This window comes from Metschnikowia bicuspidata (genome assembly GCF_001664035.1).
Source record: "Metschnikowia bicuspidata var. bicuspidata NRRL YB-4993 chromosome Unknown METBIscaffold_7, whole genome shotgun sequence".
Classification (NCBI taxonomy): Eukaryota; Fungi; Ascomycota; class Pichiomycetes; order Serinales; family Metschnikowiaceae; genus Metschnikowia; species Metschnikowia bicuspidata.
Genome location: NW_017387737.1, coordinates 460,573 through 478,393, shown reverse-complemented (window position 1 = coordinate 478,393; position 17,821 = coordinate 460,573). Strand labels below are relative to the sequence as shown.

At 42.7% G+C, this 17,821-nt stretch overlaps 6 protein-coding genes and 1 non-coding gene across 7 annotated transcripts; 3 read left to right on the top strand and 4 right to left on the bottom strand.

Annotated features, from left to right (window-relative positions):
• The first annotated feature begins 206 nt into the window (after positions 1-206).
• On the top strand, positions 207-2,916 carry VTC4 (Vtc4p). Its single transcript, XM_018856312.1, has one exon. The coding sequence runs from the start codon at positions 415-417 to the stop codon at positions 2,569-2,571; it is 2,157 nt and encodes a 718-aa protein (XP_018709848.1). The 5' UTR covers positions 207-414; the 3' UTR covers positions 2,572-2,916.
• Positions 2,685-7,610, bottom strand: METBIDRAFT_13613 (aminophospholipid-translocating P4-type ATPase; the record flags this gene model as incomplete). The annotated part of the gene is made up of 1 exon (XM_018854398.1): positions 2,685-7,610. One exon carries the CDS (start codon positions 7,608-7,610, stop codon positions 2,685-2,687), a length of 4,926 nt encoding a protein of 1,641 aa, XP_018709847.1.
• A 408-nt stretch (positions 7,611-8,018) lies between these two features.
• METBIDRAFT_33501 (FAD/NAD(P)-binding domain-containing protein) lies at positions 8,019-9,915 on the bottom strand. The gene has a single exon (XM_018856311.1). It carries the CDS (start codon positions 9,767-9,769, stop codon positions 8,498-8,500), a length of 1,272 nt encoding a protein of 423 aa, XP_018709846.1. The 5' UTR covers positions 9,770-9,915; the 3' UTR covers positions 8,019-8,497.
• Positions 9,916-10,809: 894 nt separating this feature from the next.
• BUB1 (protein kinase) lies at positions 10,810-12,513 on the bottom strand. Its single transcript, XM_018855146.1, has one exon. The coding sequence runs from the start codon at positions 12,322-12,324 to the stop codon at positions 10,915-10,917; it is 1,410 nt and encodes a 469-aa protein (XP_018709845.1). The 5' UTR covers positions 12,325-12,513; the 3' UTR covers positions 10,810-10,914.
• A 496-nt stretch (positions 12,514-13,009) lies between these two features.
• Positions 13,010-14,758, top strand: METBIDRAFT_46754 (GPI-anchor transamidase subunit; the record flags this gene model as incomplete). The annotated part of the gene is made up of 1 exon (XM_018858072.1): positions 13,010-14,758. One exon carries the CDS (start codon positions 13,010-13,012, stop codon positions 14,756-14,758), a length of 1,749 nt encoding a protein of 582 aa, XP_018709844.1.
• A 1,371-nt stretch (positions 14,759-16,129) lies between these two features.
• On the top strand, positions 16,130-16,217 carry METBIDRAFT_t228. Its single transcript has one exon. It is a non-coding gene; the product is annotated as a tRNA-Lys (tRNA).
• Positions 16,218-16,284: 67 nt separating this feature from the next.
• Positions 16,285-17,271, bottom strand: METBIDRAFT_33497 (Elongator subunit). The gene has a single exon (XM_018856310.1). The coding sequence runs from the start codon at positions 17,205-17,207 to the stop codon at positions 16,338-16,340; it is 870 nt and encodes a 289-aa protein (XP_018709843.1). The 5' UTR covers positions 17,208-17,271; the 3' UTR covers positions 16,285-16,337.
• Positions 17,272-17,821: the final 550 nt, after the last annotated feature.

The following is a 17,821-nucleotide window of genomic DNA, read 5'->3' as shown; positions in this document are numbered from 1 at the left end:
GGGAATCTGAAGAGCATGATCTCACCAAGGGATTTTTGCATTACTAGTCTGGTTTCCTGTTGTACTAACAATGTTGGGTAGAGTTGGTTTGAAAACAAAAGATCTTTAGTTGTTCTTCCTGTTCCTTTTGTTTAGACCCTCAGAACCAGATTTATATCTCCTAGAATATAATTGGCAAGCAGAGCGCCCTCGACACGTGGGTTGAGGCGAGATAGCTACAGTCCTTTAATCTATTGAGGCCTAGAGGCAGGAACAAATTTATCAGTGCATTTTCACAACTAACGTTTCGGAACCATACTTATTCCCTCATTGCCGAACTGTTCTTACCTCGACAAGAAATTTGGGTCCTTCCTTTTTGCACATTTGCCATTGAGGCCTCGATTTGAATATTGTGGCACTGCTCATATACCCAGTATGAAATTTGGTGAGCACTTGAGAAAGGCACTCATCAAGAACTACAGTTTCTACTACATAGCGTATGATGACTTGAAACACCAGATCAAGAAGAAATTAAAAGACTCTGACTATGAATGGACCAATGAATTTGAAGAAGATTTCTTGGCGGCTTTGGAGACGGAGTTGGACAAAGTTTATTCTTTCACGAAAGTGAAGAACACGGAGGTCAACCGTAGAATCAAGGATGCCGAAAAATATGTCTATGAGGTCGTCGATGCATTGAAAAATCCAAACTCACCTCAAAAGCCACTGGAACTGGACTTTGACGAATTAGAAGACGAGTTATCAGACATTATCGCCGACGTTCACGATTTGGCAAAGTTCACCAGGCTAAACTATACCGGGTTTCAAAAAATCTTGAAAAAACACGACAAGACAACTAAGTTTGCCTTGAAACCAATCTTTCAAGTGAGATTAAACGCAAAGCCTTTCTACAAGGACAATTACGACATGTTGATTGTCAAGTTGTCGAAGTTGTACGACTTGGTGAGAACCAGAGGAAACCCAGTTAAAGGAGACTCTTCCGCAGGTGGGTCTCAACAAAATTTTGTAAGACAAACCACAAAATACTGGGTTCATCCAGACAATATTACTGAGTTGAAATTGATTGTTTTGAAGCACTTGCCCGTATTGGTGTTTAATGCAGACAAGGAGTTCGATCAAGAAGACGCAGCGATTACTTCCATTTACTTCGACAACAAAGACATGGACTTGTACTACGGGAGGTTGAGAAAAGATGAAGGAGCTGAGGCGATTAGATTGAGGTGGTATGGTGGAATGAAATCCGACCAGATTTTTGTTGAGAGAAAAACCCACAGAGAAGACTGGACTGGTGAGAAGTCTGTGAAAGCTAGATTTGCTTTGAAAGAAAATAAAGTCAATCAGTTTTTGCGGGGTGAATATACTGCTGTTCAAGCCTTCGAGAAAGCAAGAAAAGATGGGAAAAAGTCTCTTAAGGAAATCGCCAACTTGGAGGCATTGGCTAAAGAGGTACAGTACTCGGTGCTCAAGAACAAGTTCAGACCAGTGATGAGATCATTTTACAATAGGACAGCATTCCAACTACCAGGTGATGCGAGGGTTAGAATTTCCTTGGTCACTGAGTTGACAATGGTGAGAGAAGATGACTTTGATGGATACGATCGAACCAATGGCAACTGGAGAAGAATGGACATTGGCGTTGACTACCGATTTTCACAATTGCCTGAGAAAGATGTGTGCAGATTTCCGTATGCTGTTTTGGAAGTCAAATTGCAAACCCAAATGGGACAAGAACCTCCTGCGTGGGTGAGAGACTTGGTCACTTCTCATCTTGTTGAGGCAGTTCCAAAATACTCCAAATTCATTCATGGTGGTGCCACCTTGTTAACTGAAAGGGTCAATTTGTTGCCATTTTGGTACCCTCAAATGGATGTTGATATTAGGAAACCTAAGATCGAGCAAGACTATGGAATTCTCAGACACCAAAACAAAACAAAATCGTCTTCCTCTTGCGATGACTTAGATGAAGAAGAGATGATTGATGACGAATACGGAAGGAGATACAGTGTTCACTTCTCCAATGATATTAATCCGTTGGAGGAAGATCTTGATGAAGGCTCGCCTTTGTTATTGCCTTCGTCTTTTGGCTCAAGAAAAACCGATTCTCCTCTTGCCGATTATTTCGCAAGATTATACGGAAAATTTCTTCATTTCTTCAACGACGATCGTACCTTTACCATCAAGCCTGGTACAAACTTCGATTTGAATACTACCTTTCGCTCCAGATTACCAAAGGGCAAAGTCATTTGTGTTCCAGTACGAATTGAGCCTAAGGTATACTTTGCCGCTGAAAGGACGTTCTTGAGTTGGTTGTCCATCGGGATGATTCTCGGGGCTACAGCCACGACTCTTATTAATTACGGAAACAAAAGCGCATTGGTTGCCTCTATCGGCTTTTTTATTTCTGCTTTATTCACGATGGGGTATGCTACGTATAAGTACATTCGCAGGACATTGGCCATCAGAGAAAAGAAGGTAACTGAATATGCGGACAAATTTGGACCTAACATGATTTGTGCCTTGATAGTCGCTTCCACATTTGCTTCATTTGCATTTAAAATTACTGAGTCCTAAAATATATAAAACTATTAGAAATATATCAAAGTCATCAGCAAATTTGCGGGAAGACATGTAAAGGTACATGTATTAATCTTATTCAAGTTTGAATAAGGGATCAGAAAGTTTGATCAATTCTCCTCTAGATTTTTCATTCTTTCTCCGATGATTTTATCAACGTCAAGATCTTCATCTGTATTTCTTTTGCGTCTCGCAATTTTGGCAAGTATACCACTTTTCTTCACTTTCATTTTAGCACCGCTTGGAAGAATCTCATAGCCATCCGATTGTGGAGTTTCATAGTCGCCCTCCTTCAATGATAAGCCACCCGAACTAGGTGGTAGCTCGCTATCTAAAGTCCTGGTACCGGCTCTCTTTCGATATAACGCGGAGCCTAGACTTTCATCTTGTACTGCTTCTGAAAGATCGTTTCTTTTTTGACATCCAAATATTGTAAAAAGAGACAAAATTTTGTTTCTTGTGGTTGACGGATCCCTCGCAAAAAACCAGCTTTGATGTAGTTCATTCAAAGAATTCTGCTCAAAAGATCTTCTCATGTGTAGATCTTTTTCAAACAATTGAAAAATCTCGGTATCGGAAGGACTGAAGATGAATTTTGCGACCTTTATGAGGAGATCAAATAAGAGCAAAACAGTGAATAGCATCAAAATAGTAGTCCACCATGAGAAGTCACTACCAAATTCGAGCAAGCCATAATTCACAAAAAAAATAGGTTGCTCTTTCCCGCGGTTCAAAAACATTATCAAAACATTCCAAAGGCCGTACCCTAATACTGATATGAAGAAAGACGCAAACGCGAACCACTGGATATTATGAGTTTCTAAGAATTGAATTTTGGCGTTGATGACAATCACAAGCGCCCAAAACATGGCTGTTCCGAGAGGAAGGGACGTATTGTCCTTGAGTGCACTGAAACCCCATGACTCATAAGTTAAGAAAGAAATTGCCACACTTTGCGCGGCAGCTAACACCATCCAAGATAAAAAAACCTTCAAATTGAAGGCCTCGTAGAGACGCCCCGTTGCGTAGAGCTCTGGTATGGCTATAAGTGTGGCTGGGTTTAAATCTTTCTCAAACATGCCAATACAAATCACAGTCAAAGAAGTGAAGAGTGTATTGAACATGGACAACGACCAACTCTCGTAGAGCGATGATCCTGTGAAGAGGGTGTATCTTTGATAAATGCACTGAGTCAAATAAAACATCAATTCCTTGTAGAATGTACTCAAGACAAACTTGGATGTTCTGATATAGTTATACCTTCCGTTGACAAGGAGCAATTTGAGTAAGAACCTGAACTGTGCAATAGCATAATCGGCCGATCTTGCTGCTTGAAGGCCTTCTTTTCCCGTAATTCCGACACCAATATCTGCGCTCTGAATCATAGCGATATCGTTTGCGCCATCGCCAATTGCAAGAGTTACATTTTTGGGTCTTACTTTTCTGACGCAGTTGACCATCTCCGCTTTTTGAGACGGAGATGCACGACAACAGATCGCTGAGTCCACTTGAATGCATAACTCGATATACATTGAAAATATTGTCGAGTCTGTCTGGATTTGACTCAAAGACTCGCCATCTATGACCACAACACTGTGTGCAATTCTACCTGATTTTATCTCGTTGCAGGCTGTTCCTATTCTCTGTGTCAATTTTTGCAAGCCCTCGTCAATCGTTAAGACTATCACTGTGGAATAATCCTTGATGAGCCGACATGAATGTCCAATGTTGATAGCAGTTTCTCTTTTGTCTCCAGTCAACATCCACATTTTAATACCTGCTCTTCTCAATTTTTCAATTGCATCACTCACCCCCTCTTGTAATTTATCCTCAATAGCAGTCGCTCCAAGCAATTGGAGATTAGTCTCGATCTTAGCCCCAGTTTTCTCCACTTTGTAAGTTCTATCATGCAAGGCGGACTTTGCTTCATGATATTCTCTAGCCCACTCATTATATTCAGCCATGGAAATCCACCTGAAGGAATACAACAATGTTCGCAACCCTTCTGTTGAGAAGTCTTCGATATGTTCTAAAGTCTTCTCTATGACATATTCCTCATTAACTAAAATCTTATCACTTGGAATCAGGAACATGTGGGCTTCGGGTTTCTTTGTATGGCTCTCCAAACTGTAACGTTTTGCTTGATGTGAGTGTAAGGTTTCACGGGCCTTCACTGCAATGTTCTTCAAGTCTTGACTCTCCTCCAGAACAATACCATCGATGGATCCGAGTCTCTGAGCTAAATCAATACTATTTCTCAAAGACACCATAGAATTCCGTGACTCTAATTCGTTCGAAAGTCTAGCTTGAAGAACAACTTCTGCCTCTAAAACTTTTCTATCGTTGGAGGAGAGCGTTATATCACGTGCTTTCTGCTTTGCTAATTCGGCATTTTTTAGGTTTTCTAGGATTACGTTATCCGCACCCTTGCAGAATACTGCAATTCTCGAATCTGGGAATCTCACAACAATTGACATTCGCTTCCTTGCTGAGGTAAATTCTATGACATCCAAGATTTCATAGTCCTCAAAGCAAGGCGCGGCTCTGAATCCGTTGGGGTATGTTTTAATCTGAAGACGGTTGTGTTGCTTATCAAGGACAATGAAACCTAATTCTCTCGCAGCATTGACTAAAGCCAATTCATCCGGAGAAGCAGCTTGATAAATAATGGAGGCATCAGTGTCGACCTCACTAAGCTCCTCAGGCTCGAAGTCTTCAAGGGTGTATGCAGACGCATTTCTGCTTTGAATGAAGTTGTCTTCCTTTCGTGGTTGACACGTGTGACACAAGGCAATACTCAACAAGAAAAAAGTCACTCTTTTCGAAAAGAGGGTATGTGGGTGTGACTGAATGTGTTTGAGTAGTAGCAAAGAGTTGGCAGCATTCTCGAGTCCAATTGGCTTAGACGGTGAAGTCCAGGATGGTTCTGCATCAAGGTATTGGAGCTCCATACTTTCTCTAACGACCGATGTAGTGCTGTTTCTCGGAGAGGTTTCCCGAGATTGAATGGGCGACCGCTGCAAGATATTGGAAAGATAGTCTTCGGTGCTTGGACGATGTTTTTCCTCTGCAATTAAGTCCACCTCATGCAACCAGTTGGTTCCACAAACACTGAACTTGCGGAAAATCATTTTATTATCAGTGAGAGTACCAGTCTTGTCACTGAAAATGTATGAAACTTGACCCAACTCTTCTAAAATTGTGGCTGTTTTTGCGTCTGCCGGAGTATTTGTCTCGACGTGATACATGTCAATATCAAATTGAAGAAACAATAACTGCATGACCTTAATGATTTCCATGGTCACGTAGAGAGACAAGGGAATAAGGGTATTGTACATTATGACAAAGCCCATGAATGTAGCAGCAACACCGACATCTTCCTGATACGTATACCACATTCTGCTCTTGTATCGATCGTAAAACAATCGCTCTGCCATCAATGAAAATGCCGAAAGGCAAATCACGACGATCACCATAAACAATACAATGTAGTTGATATTCCCTTGCAATTTTGGAGCTTTAGTACGCGGGTTGCGAACATTGTTCATTCTTATCTTGGACTCTTCGCCGGTAAAGGCAACCATTCCTAAAACACACTTCGTGTTACGCAATATGCTCCCTCTGTATATGACATTTTCGGAACCCAATGCATAATTCAGCCCATCCCGATTGAAGTGTCCTTCGAAGTTGTATAAGTCAGGGTTTGGGTCTTCGACTGTGAGAATGCAAGATAAATTCTTGAGGCGTGTGACTTTTGATGCATATTTCGAAAGCTCTGGATGCGGACATCTGGTTTTCAAATTTGTTTCGCCGTCAAGTGCCATAGTCTCAACGTACGCGTCTATTCCTTGGCCATCAACGGCCAAAAGAACAATATCTGCAGGGACCCACTCGTCTTCCCTTATGAGCAAAAGATCTCCAACTTGCACATCTTGCCACTTGGTGGGGTACAGCTTCATGTTGTATCGGTTCATCAACGACATGTTCAGAAAACTGTCGTTGGTGATATCCGCGATCGATGCAGCGGATGAGCCCGGCGCGTTTAAATTTGGTACGGGTATAGTTTCCGTCATTATAGTAGCAATCAGATGCGTGTCAAGCTGAGCTAAATCCACGTCCTCCTTGATGATATGCGTAAGTTTATTGTTTTCCTCTTTATCTTGGGCGTGCCGCTTCCAGTCGTCGAATGCCTCACGGGCCATCGAGATGGACATGAAAATCACCAAAGGGACGATTGTTGTGTATTTACCAGTGGTCGACCATGACGGGATCATCTGCATTATCGCAACGACCATGAAGTAGCAGTTAGCTAACTTCGAGAATTGTGCTTTGAGCTGTTTGGGGAGAAAGGAGTAGAGTGTGTAGCGCAGAGACGTGATCATATTCGAACAGTATGTTTCGGTTGTCCGCTCGTCGATGTAGCCTCCTTGATTTGCATTGTAAAACTGGTCGTTAAAAATTTCGTTGGCGCGTTCTTTAGCGGCACAAAGCGGAATCACTCTTCCCGAGTCTGACTTTCCCAATTCCGATTCGCCCAATATCTTTTGCTTGATTCTTGACATCAACGCAAGGTACGAGGCTCGGGCACGCCGGCGTGCAAGAAACCTCCGAGAGCGGGGGGTATCTATCTCGTCAAAGCTGCTGTTTGCCGAGCTGCTCGATGTGAGCCGCGTGGTGGATCTTGACACGTTGAGATGAGACACAGTGTACAGAGGACCTTTTTGATCAAGCGCTGACAGTCCTTCTGTGGTCTTATACTCGTCGCCAGGTTCATCAACAGTGATCTTTGGCGGCATATCAGTCGTAGACAGCACGCCGGAGTCAGAGGTCTCGCTGTCTGTTTCCTCGAGTCGTGGCGAAAGATTTGTCAAAGGAACTTCCGGCTGTGTGACCCTCAGTTCTGCAAACGGATTTAACAGGCTAGCTAGTGCCTTATTGAGTAGCTGAGTGCGCAAAGAAAGCCCTCTTTTTCGTCTGGTTTGCGGCGTAGATCCCGACGGTACATCAGGCGCCAGCAGGCCTTGTTCATTAGCCATCACAAGCGTTGTGTGTGACTTCCTGTTTTTGTGTTTCTAATGTTAAGTGGCAGAACCAGATCTGGCAATTCTAGTTCTTTCTGGACGTCTGCAAAATAGCGAAATCCACTAGGCGATAGTATATCTCGTCGAGAGATGGCTGTTTTGCTTCAGTGTTAGTTTCTCCCAATTCCAACAGGATTTCGGTGGCTTAAATTGCTATCCTATCTTGGTTGCGTTGTTCCGAGAATTTGTGTAGTAGGTTTGAGAGTGCAAAAGATTGCACGGCCGTTCGTGGGCGGAATTTGAGATCAGCAGCCCGCGTCACGACCTGTATATCTTGGCAGGCTTGATACAGATTATAAACGCCCAACTGTGCACGTTGGAACGCGCGCTCTGAAATTAGCACGCTCATAACTCTGTTACACCACCCGTCCGTTTTTTCGCCTAATTAATGAACGTCAATTCGATATTTCTTCTTGGCCTTTTATCATATCACCTATGATCCAAGTGTCTTCGATCAAGTCACTACGGATACATGCGCAAAACCCTCTCCGTCTCGTATACATATCACCTTTTATCGGGCTAAGCTGCGCCCCTATATGTTGGCGAGGAAACCCCGCAGGCTATATCCACCACCCAGACGTAAAAAAGGTTTGAACCTTTCGAACAAAAAAACCATAGGCTCCCCGTTCGTAGTAAAGCACGCAGAAATGGTCCATTCAATGTATGATATTTCTGGATGCCCTTCGCCTGATCACATGACCTGTCTATATACACACTGGACCGTAACAGTTTTATTTGTTCAAGCACGTCGTAGGGTCTCGACATAGTTGGGCTAACATCTGATAGCCGCTTTATAAGTCGGAACTATTTCTCAATACTGTTGCATGTATCTTTGTACTCCACTAAGCACCAAGAGTGGCACGTATTTTGCCTATGCAGTAGTCTTTGTACTCTTCGACGAATAGTTCGTTGTTTAATTCCAACACCTCATCAAGGGCGGACACTATTTCATTGTCACCTGCCACAATGACCATACCTTTTGGCATCAGCTTCAAATCAGGCATTGGTTCGACAAGAACACCGTCGAAAATTAATGAAACAATGTTATTGGCCACTTGTCTACCCATGTAGAGCGCCCATCCAGCAGATTTGATCATGGGCAACTCAACAAGGTCACCTATAGCAAACACATGCGGAAGGTGCTCTTGTGAGTCTGGGTGAGTGAGTTGCAAGAAATCGTTCACGTGTATGTTATTTTTCGGGGAAATAAAGGTCTCAAGTTCCGAAGAAAGTAGCTTTGTGTTGTTTTCGAATTTGCTGCACCAGTAATTTAAATCCGTCTTGAACTTTTCTCCATTAGTGAACTCCAACTCGTGGTCGTCCAGTTCTGATTTAACTCTGTAGCCAGTCATAACTTTGACGCCACCTCTTTCAAGAGAGTCCCGAATGAGATCCTTGAATTTCTCAGGTAAAGGCTCGGGGGGAAACTTATCGTGCGGGTGTATCAAGAACACTTCCTTATCAGGGCAGTTGTTTTTCACATCTCCTGCTATTTCAATGCCAACAGCACCAGCTCCAATGACCGCTATTTTCTGACAAGTATCGACCTGTCTTCTAAATTCGACCATTTCTTCCATGTAGCTTTGATAATTGTATGCCAATGGAGAAGTGGGCCAGTGACGATTTCTGCCCGTTGCAATAACCGAGTAGTTGAACTCAATTGAACCAACCTCATCAGTTCTGTTGTTCAAATGGTACGAAGCACTCTTGCTCCTCAAGTCAGTAATACTGCCTTGAACGTATGTCACTTCGACTGTATCGTTGTTGTTAGGCTTCACAGTCTTTCCGAGTGTGTCAATCACAAACTCATCATTCGAAATGACATGGTCCAAGACAATATCTTCCAAGCTCTCAAAAGGTACAAATTGTGTCTTGGCGAACTCTATGTCGACAATCGCTCTCGGGACCCCTAGAACATTCAAGAAGCCGGCCTTTGGTTCCACGATAGTGACCGATATTTTCTGTAATCTGTTCCTTTCCCTAAGATGGTTCTTTATGGCAATCAAAGCTGAAAGCCCAGCGTATGATCCACCGACTATAAGCACGTTTGTGTGAAAAGATGGTGTGTTTTTTTGTATAGCATCTTGCGTTTTTCTGATAATTGACGTGGACATGGAAAAATGTTTTCAAGCAAGTGCTTTGTTATTTTTTTTTTTGACCAAAAGCCTGCGAGGTTGTTGTATAAGCGTAAAACTTTTTTGCCTTTGATATAAAGTTTTTTGATCGACAACCTATCAGGTAGATGGATCAGATATCCGAGGTTCGGAACGAGAGAAAGTTATCTCCTTCATCAAGCTCTCAGTGCGGGAAAAGTCGAAATATGCAGTCGTAATTAATATTGTTCCTATAATATCGTTCCTCGTAGTTTTACACAAGTTGTTAGTTCTCCCTAGTGCAAGATATCCAACAGATGCACGTAAGCCGGCTTGTATTTTAATTTTCCCAAGCTTCAACTCATGTATACGCGTTCAAGCGTCTTCTACATTCTGTCTTATCTCTGAAGATTCCATAACTTGATAAACCTTTCTTGATTTTTTTTTACCGGTACGAGTCAGCTTCGGCATTAAACAAATTAGAAATGGTTCTTAGAACAGCTCAGAATTTCCCAGTTCTATAATCAATACATACATTACTGATTTGCTCGCACCACCCCTCCCCCCCCTAACTTCCGCCTTTATTTACATTGCTGCAATGTCTGAGAGATCTGCCTGATTTCAAACTGACTTGAGTATTAAACAAAACTAAATGCAAACAATTTCGTCCATTCAAAGGGGGTTGGAGTGGTTTCACATACTTGCAACTCAACTTCACTACTTTACTTTGATCTTTGATAGACTGAATTGCATTGTGAACTGGTATCACACAAAACGGTTTTTGTTTATTCCAAGTTATCGGCGTGTAGTTTCAGCTTTAAGACGGTATCTGAGTCATACTGTGAAAGGAACAAAAGCTAAGGACAAATTGTTTTTTGCCATGACCTCCTTAAGTCCGCTACAACAATCTGAGTTGAAGCGACTACTACAGGAGACCTATCCTAAGAGTCGATGACGTAATATCCAATACGTAAACAGATACGTGCCATGAGGACTGTCCAGGCCGTGACTAACGGAAGGGGACGGGCCGAGCTAAGACACTCGGTACGTAGCTGGGAGCTGTTTAAAGGTTTTTTATATATATTCGTTATATGGTTTTGCCCCTTTAATCAGATGAATCTACCAAAAAAAAATGACACGATTGCAAACGATTTGGATTAGTCCGATCAGGGCCGCTCTAAAAGTGGCGAACTTCCTTCATCTGTGATGTAATGATCAGTAGGAGGGGTTGAAATCGTTGGCCCAGGTTTTCTGTCAATTTCCTGCGACTCGACATGAATGGTCTCCGTATGGAATCCGTCGTAGTTGGTAGAATCCTCGAATTCCTTGCTTGTCTCATCATCCAGATTTGCATTCGCTGCTGCATCATTGAACATTCCTAACACGTCATTTGTCGCCATTCTAGACATCATAGTTATAGTGGGGGATTTGGGTTTGTGCACAGTGTCGTCATCACGTAATGGAATTGTAAACGTCTGGTCTCTTTCCCTGTATTCCACAAGGTTCTTGATAGGAGTAGGACACTTTAGTTTCTCGGGGTATCTCTCTATTTGCGACATCGCTAAGAGCTCACCTAGACTTACCTCAGTATCTGGGGTAGGATAAAGAAGCTTCATATTCACGTATATCTTTTCACGAGGCTTTCCTGGCTGGCTCATTAATGTGAATGTCTGGCCATTTTCCTCTCTGTACTCGAGTCCCTCCGTTTGACTTGGTTCGTTATCGCGAAATACTTCAAATTTTGCTGGTTTCTTATCAACATCCGCTAATTCATTCTGTTTTACAATTTCGCCCGCCCATGGTCTAGCCGAAATGTGATTTTCTTTGGCTGTCAACGCCGCCGAATTGATTCTAGCAGAAGGATTTTGTGCGAACACTGTTTCTTTGAGCGTAGCAGTTGTTAGATCCTGATGAATTTCAAGTTTACTTTTCTTCATCGGCTGGCTGCTCTCGCTCCACACTGTTGATGCCAGTGGCCTTTTCGTCGCAGAAGATGTATCTGGTGTTAACGTTTCCAGTGCACCACTACGTGCAACAAAATGATCGAAAGATCTCTGCAATCTTTTAACGGGCCATGCATTTTTCTCTATCCCGATTTCAAATACTTCACGGGCGTCTGTGGTCAAGCCTTTTGATTCTAGGAAGGAAGCAAATTGCTCGTAATATAGAGCAAGTTCTTGTCCAATGCTTTTCTTCGCCAAATACACAAAAATATCACGGGGCGAGTTTGAGTACTCGGCATATTCAAGCCAGATTTTCAAATACCGTGGATCGTTTTTGTAGTGGGCTGTATCTCTAAAGCAAGAAGTGCATCGCTCGAGTAAATGTAACAAGCCACTCTCTGAATTCGCACCTTGTGGGTAATGATTATGCGTCCAGGCAATGAAGTCGACGTAAACTTGGAGAGGATCATCTAGCTCATCAGATTGTAGATCGGTCTCGAACTTTTCACGTTGTTTGGACAAAAGCGACGGAGCACGGGATTCCACTAGAGCTTTCCCTAGTTTCAGCGCACATCGGCCGAAGACCAATGGCTTAATGTTCTCCTTCTCGTTCTCTATTATGCTTGCATCCATATTACAAAGCCTGTCCGTAAAGTAAAAAGTTTAATTTTGTGATGTGAATCCTGACGTTTATACTTATGCCATTCAAGAAGAACAGCTGAAGCTCTATGTGATGATGATGCGACGGATTGATATTAATGAACCCTGTATAGTCTTATGATGCTTTCTTATGTGGCCTACTCGTTCCCCCAAGTTTGTTTTTTATGGCTCGCGCGTCAAAAATAGCAGTGGTGTCGCGGGTCACCTTACAGAGGTGAATGATGCTAACCTTAAGAGAGATTTTGCGAAAGGAGAAAGAATCTCCCAAATTTGTTGGAACATATGGCATGGAACAAAAGCCCTGCTTCAATGTTTTTACTTAGACACAAAGATACGCCAGTGCATTTCCAGATGATGAAGCGTTGTGAGATACTTCATGGGACAACGCTACAATTGCAATGCAGCACAATATCCGCTTCGATACCAAAATATATATTGAATCTCAAAATAGGTCCGCTCGGCAAAAGCAGAAGATGTATTATAAGGAATCAAAAAGGCATGTTTTGGGGGATTGTTTCCCCACGCTTGATATGTGATTACAGCGAAATTGGCTAAAGCCTTTGTCCCGAATGGCGCGCGACACCGCCTGATCTGTCCATGCCTTTAACCGCACCCGGATTACCACACCTCCCAGCACCAGGAAAACAAAGAAAAGGCAATGTTATTTCTAGCGCTTTTAGCGCTTGCTTCGCTTGTTGTGGCGTCTTCTGAATACTCGGAATCGCTCACCATCAAGCCATTGCCCCGCAATAAGATTTTGACGTCGTTCGAATTTGACTCCCAGCTGCCGTCGTTTCCCTTGGTATACGTGCCTCCTTCATTAGAAGACTCCAATATTGATACGGCAGCACGCCACTACGGGATGTTCCCGAAATCTGTGGAGCCTGTGCTCCGTGCCACAAACACGCGGCAGTTACATTTACGCTTCACCCAAGGATGGTGGCACTCCGAGTCTTGGGGTCAGTTGCCCCGCAACGGGTCCCTGAGTGGAGGCACAGGCGTGGAGCTCTGGGCTGTTGTCGAAGCTACTGATTTGCAAGAAGCGAACCAGAACTGGCGCAAACTTGCAGACTCGTTGTCGGGGTTCTTCTGTGCCCTGTTGAACTTTGTAGATGAGTCCATCACCACCTACCCTCGCCACGATGTGCAAGACATGATGTCTGGATACGCAGCAAACTCCAGCAACAGCTTGTTTCTTTTGCGTGCAGCACTACCTGACGAGCCGGTATGCACTGAGAACCTAACTCCGTTCCTCAAGATGCTCGCCACACGTGGAAAAGCCGGTGTTTCCTCGCTCTTGGACGGCCATAAACTCTACGACTCCTTGTGGCATTCAATGAGCATAGACATTGTGACCGAGTGCGAGGCTGGCTCTTGTCATTTAAGACTTAAGCAGAGCATTCACCATGTGATCGACGTGGTGCGTCTGCTCCGTCGGATCGACGAGGGCGGCATTCCCAAACCAACCCCTGGAGACAAATTGAGATGCGATACTGACACGAAGAAATATGACAGCTGGACCTGCTTTCCCCTTGGAGACTCCATTGAGATGGACTTTGATCTCAACGGTTTGTATGGGCGTCTGATACGGGGCGCTGGCTTCAATGACCCCTCCGCCAATAGCAAGATCGTTCTTGACTTTGACCAAGACCAATGGCATGTCCAAGTCGAAGAGTCGCAGGAGGACGACCAGGCCTTGGTTTACGATGCTAAGCCGGTGGAAAGCTTGAAGGGAAAAAACTCTTTTAACCTCAAGTTTAGAACCAACAATTCAAATGCGATCACTGCCTCTGATGTCCCTCCATTACTTGTCTCACGGTCCTTGACCGGGTATTCTCAAGATAAAGGCGGTATGCGAATCAACCTCAAGAACCCGTCTATTTCTGATTCTGTCGAAGCCGTTTACTTCGAAACCTTGCCTTGGTTCATGAGAATATATCTTCACACGCTCACTGTTCACGGAAAAGGAGAGATTCTCTCGCAGTTCTACATTCCGGCTATTGACCGGAAGAGACCAGGCCACTTGGAGCTCTTGGTTCGTATTCCCCCTGGTGAGGACGTCACATTCACTTATCAATTTGACAAATCTCTATTGTTGTATGCAGAGTACCCCCCAGACGCAAACCATGGATTTGCGATTGCGCCTGCTGTTGTCAAAGTCCTAGACGCCCTTGGAAAAGTTAGATATGAATCTCGGTCCACTAGTCTACTTTTGACACTTCCAACACCGGACTTCTCCATGCCATACAACGTCATCATCTTGACTTGTACGGTTATGGCCCTTGCCTTTGGCACTACTTTTAATTTGTTGACCAAAAAAGTTGTTACCGAGGAGGAATTTGAAGAGGCGGCAAAACACACCAAATTTGCGAAGTTTAAGTCCAAACTTCAAGCGTTGAGAAATTGAATACTAGATGTAAGAACTTGAATAAGAATGTAAGTGCTACTTTATGAACGAAAACATTTTTCATTCCACGAATACTAATCAAATACGTTTCACTCTATGTTCAAGGATTTATGTGACCACTACCCTGGTTGACGATGGATACTCGGTTAATCAATGATTGTTGAAGAAAACTTCTTAATATGCTAATTTTTGCTCGTCGAATATGGTCTTTGTGAATTTCTAGAAACATCAAAAACATTAAATTTGTTTAAATATTAACAAAAGGCGCGAAAGTGAAAATTATTGCAGAAATCACACATCTTTAACAAGAATGAAATAACAAACATCAAAAAGAAATCACAAGACAACGGAATAGAGACTTGAATGCACATAATCAATTGTACAGCTCTCAAGCTACGATCAGGTCTTTTTGAAGCCTGATCATCGAATATTCTTAGCAAAAAAATGGTTACAAATTTTCGCATACGTTTAGAAGCACCGGACAGGATCCTGATCTACATAACCAATGGAACGGACACACCAGAGACTAATTGACGTGTACTGGAACAAAAATAAAGAATAACTTTTACAGTAAAGAGCTTATACAACTCACATGCATATGAACTTGCATTGATTTGCCAGAATTTTTCGCGGATTTTATCGAACATTACGGCGAGACAATGCCTCGATGTGACTGTTACACTTGATGGCCAGAAAAAAGTAAAAAGCAAAAAAAGAGTACAATAAGGAAACTACGCATCAGGTCATCTTGATATTCTTTAGTCGCTTGTGTATGCGTACCTGGTTTCAAAACACTGATACCGCCTTCGTTAATCACGATATCATTTGTCCCACAAGACACTCATCTTCGTGTGATAAGCCATAAGTTGTCGATCTTTTTTTTTTTTTTGGGTATAAATCATAAATAAACATCTATAAAGAAAAAAGGTCTAATCATTTCCCCAGCACTCACTTCCAAAGACCAAATCATTTAATATAGCTAACGTGTTTCTATTTGTACTTTTTATTAGATGCATCAAACGATTAGAACAAAAAAATAGAAGACAAATATGTACCAGGTGTCAAAATACGGACTATCTCCCAAAGAGGATATGGCTTCAAAAAGATTTCTGCCCATAACCGATGTCAACCACTTTTTTTGGTAGATTCATCTGATCAAAGGACCACTTGAATAAAATTCACTAAATGTCTTCTTACCTTACAATATGTTTTCCTGCGGACTCATGACCAGAATAGGCTGAGAAATTCATGAAATTGGAAATTACTTTTGCACCTGTTGATGTCACGTAAATGGCTTTCTAGCCTACACTATATTCCCAAAAGGGCTTAATGTATTGTATTATTATTTAACGTTCAGCTCAGACATCAGAAGCCTGGTTAGCTCAATCGGTAGAGCATTTGACTCTTAAACTACATAAGGTCAATCAAAAGGTTGCGGGTTCGAGCCCCGCATCGGGCTATCTTTTTAAAGGTTTTTTTTGAACCCCATTGAGAGAAAAATTATGCCGTGAAGTGTAAAAAGATATGTCTGTTTCTCGCTTCGCCATATATCAATACGTAAGATAAAAAAATCAAGAACCTAAAAAGGATCTTCGTAAGGATCCTCTTCATCATAATCATCATCCTTTTCGAACTCATACACAATGGCTCCACCAAATTTGCCTAATTCTGTTTGCGCCTCCATGAACGGTAGCTCCACCTGTTCTCTAGCTAGCTTCTGCTTCGAGTTTGTTGTCAAGTTGAAAGTTGTCAAATCCTTGAGTAACTCTTCATCCTCTTGTAAATCTTCGTCTTTTGTCTTCTTGTAGATCTCATAATTATGTGAATCTGTGTCTATTATAAATGAATTGGTTTGAGACTTCCCAGATTTCCGACGACTAGTGAAATTAACTCTGAACTTCGTCAGATTCAAGCCCAGATTTGCTGGGAACTGAAACTTCGAAATCTTGCTGTCCAACTCTTCCAGATCACGCACCTGGAGGGGTTCTATCTCGAATATTGACAGGGCAATATATGACAAAAGTTTTATTGGCTGAGGATATCCTGATGATTCCACGGTAGGCACATTAATATGGTAGCAAGCTACCACCGAGTAAGATTGGTGAACTATACCAGAGACAAAAAGGGCATGTGTTTCGTCTTCTAAATAGTTCAAGGAATCAATGATGATTAGGGATTTCGATGATGGTGTCTTCGTTGAAGCCTCAGTATGAAGGAATTCCTGTATTTGCTTGAGGTTTGCCCGAGAGCAGTCCATAAAGCTCGTGGCATACTTGGGTTTCACCGTTGTTTCGAATGAGAGGTAAATCACAGACCCGTTGCATCGGTGAACAAACTCTCGAAGAAGATGGTGCGCAGACTGCGCCAACGAATCAATTACAAGAGTGAAGGGCGAGTTTTCCTTGAGTGCCAAATGCCTATTGAGAAGCACCAAAGAAGGGTGAGACATTATTGCGGCTTGTGTGATAGAGGAGCAGGTCAGTTCGGGCGATTTCAAGCCTGACAACGTCAAGTTATTGTGGTGAGTGCGATGCCATGCGCGAGTCATCCATTAACAAAGCGCGGCTTGATCCACTGTGACATATTTGTTATAACCCAAATGAGCATTGATGATCAAATTCACGAGTGGCGAAGGTAAGATGACGTTTGGACCTTTTTCTTCTTCTTCCATGCTGAATGGCCAAATGTCACGGCCCGTATTGAACGCCTACCGCCGTTTTTCACGTCTCGGGAAAAATTGACAGGCGAAATTTGCTACATCTAGTTTATGACCAGAAAAATCTCTTGATATCGAAGGGTTAACGCATTGTTTAGATTTGTTCATGTAGACTTTAAGTTCTCTTTTGTGGTGTTTGATTTGTTCTTTTGTCGGCTTTGATTTATTATCCTCTCAGTAAAGCCGCGAGCTGCTCTACCCATATTCGCGAAGAGCCTCCGCACTTACAACTTCTTCATATCACATTCGGCATGTCCAAAAGGTCAACAAATGCTTCTTTCGGGAAACCGAGAGACTTCCTCGATTCTGCTCCAGAGCATGACAATATAAGGAAGCACGTGGTCACC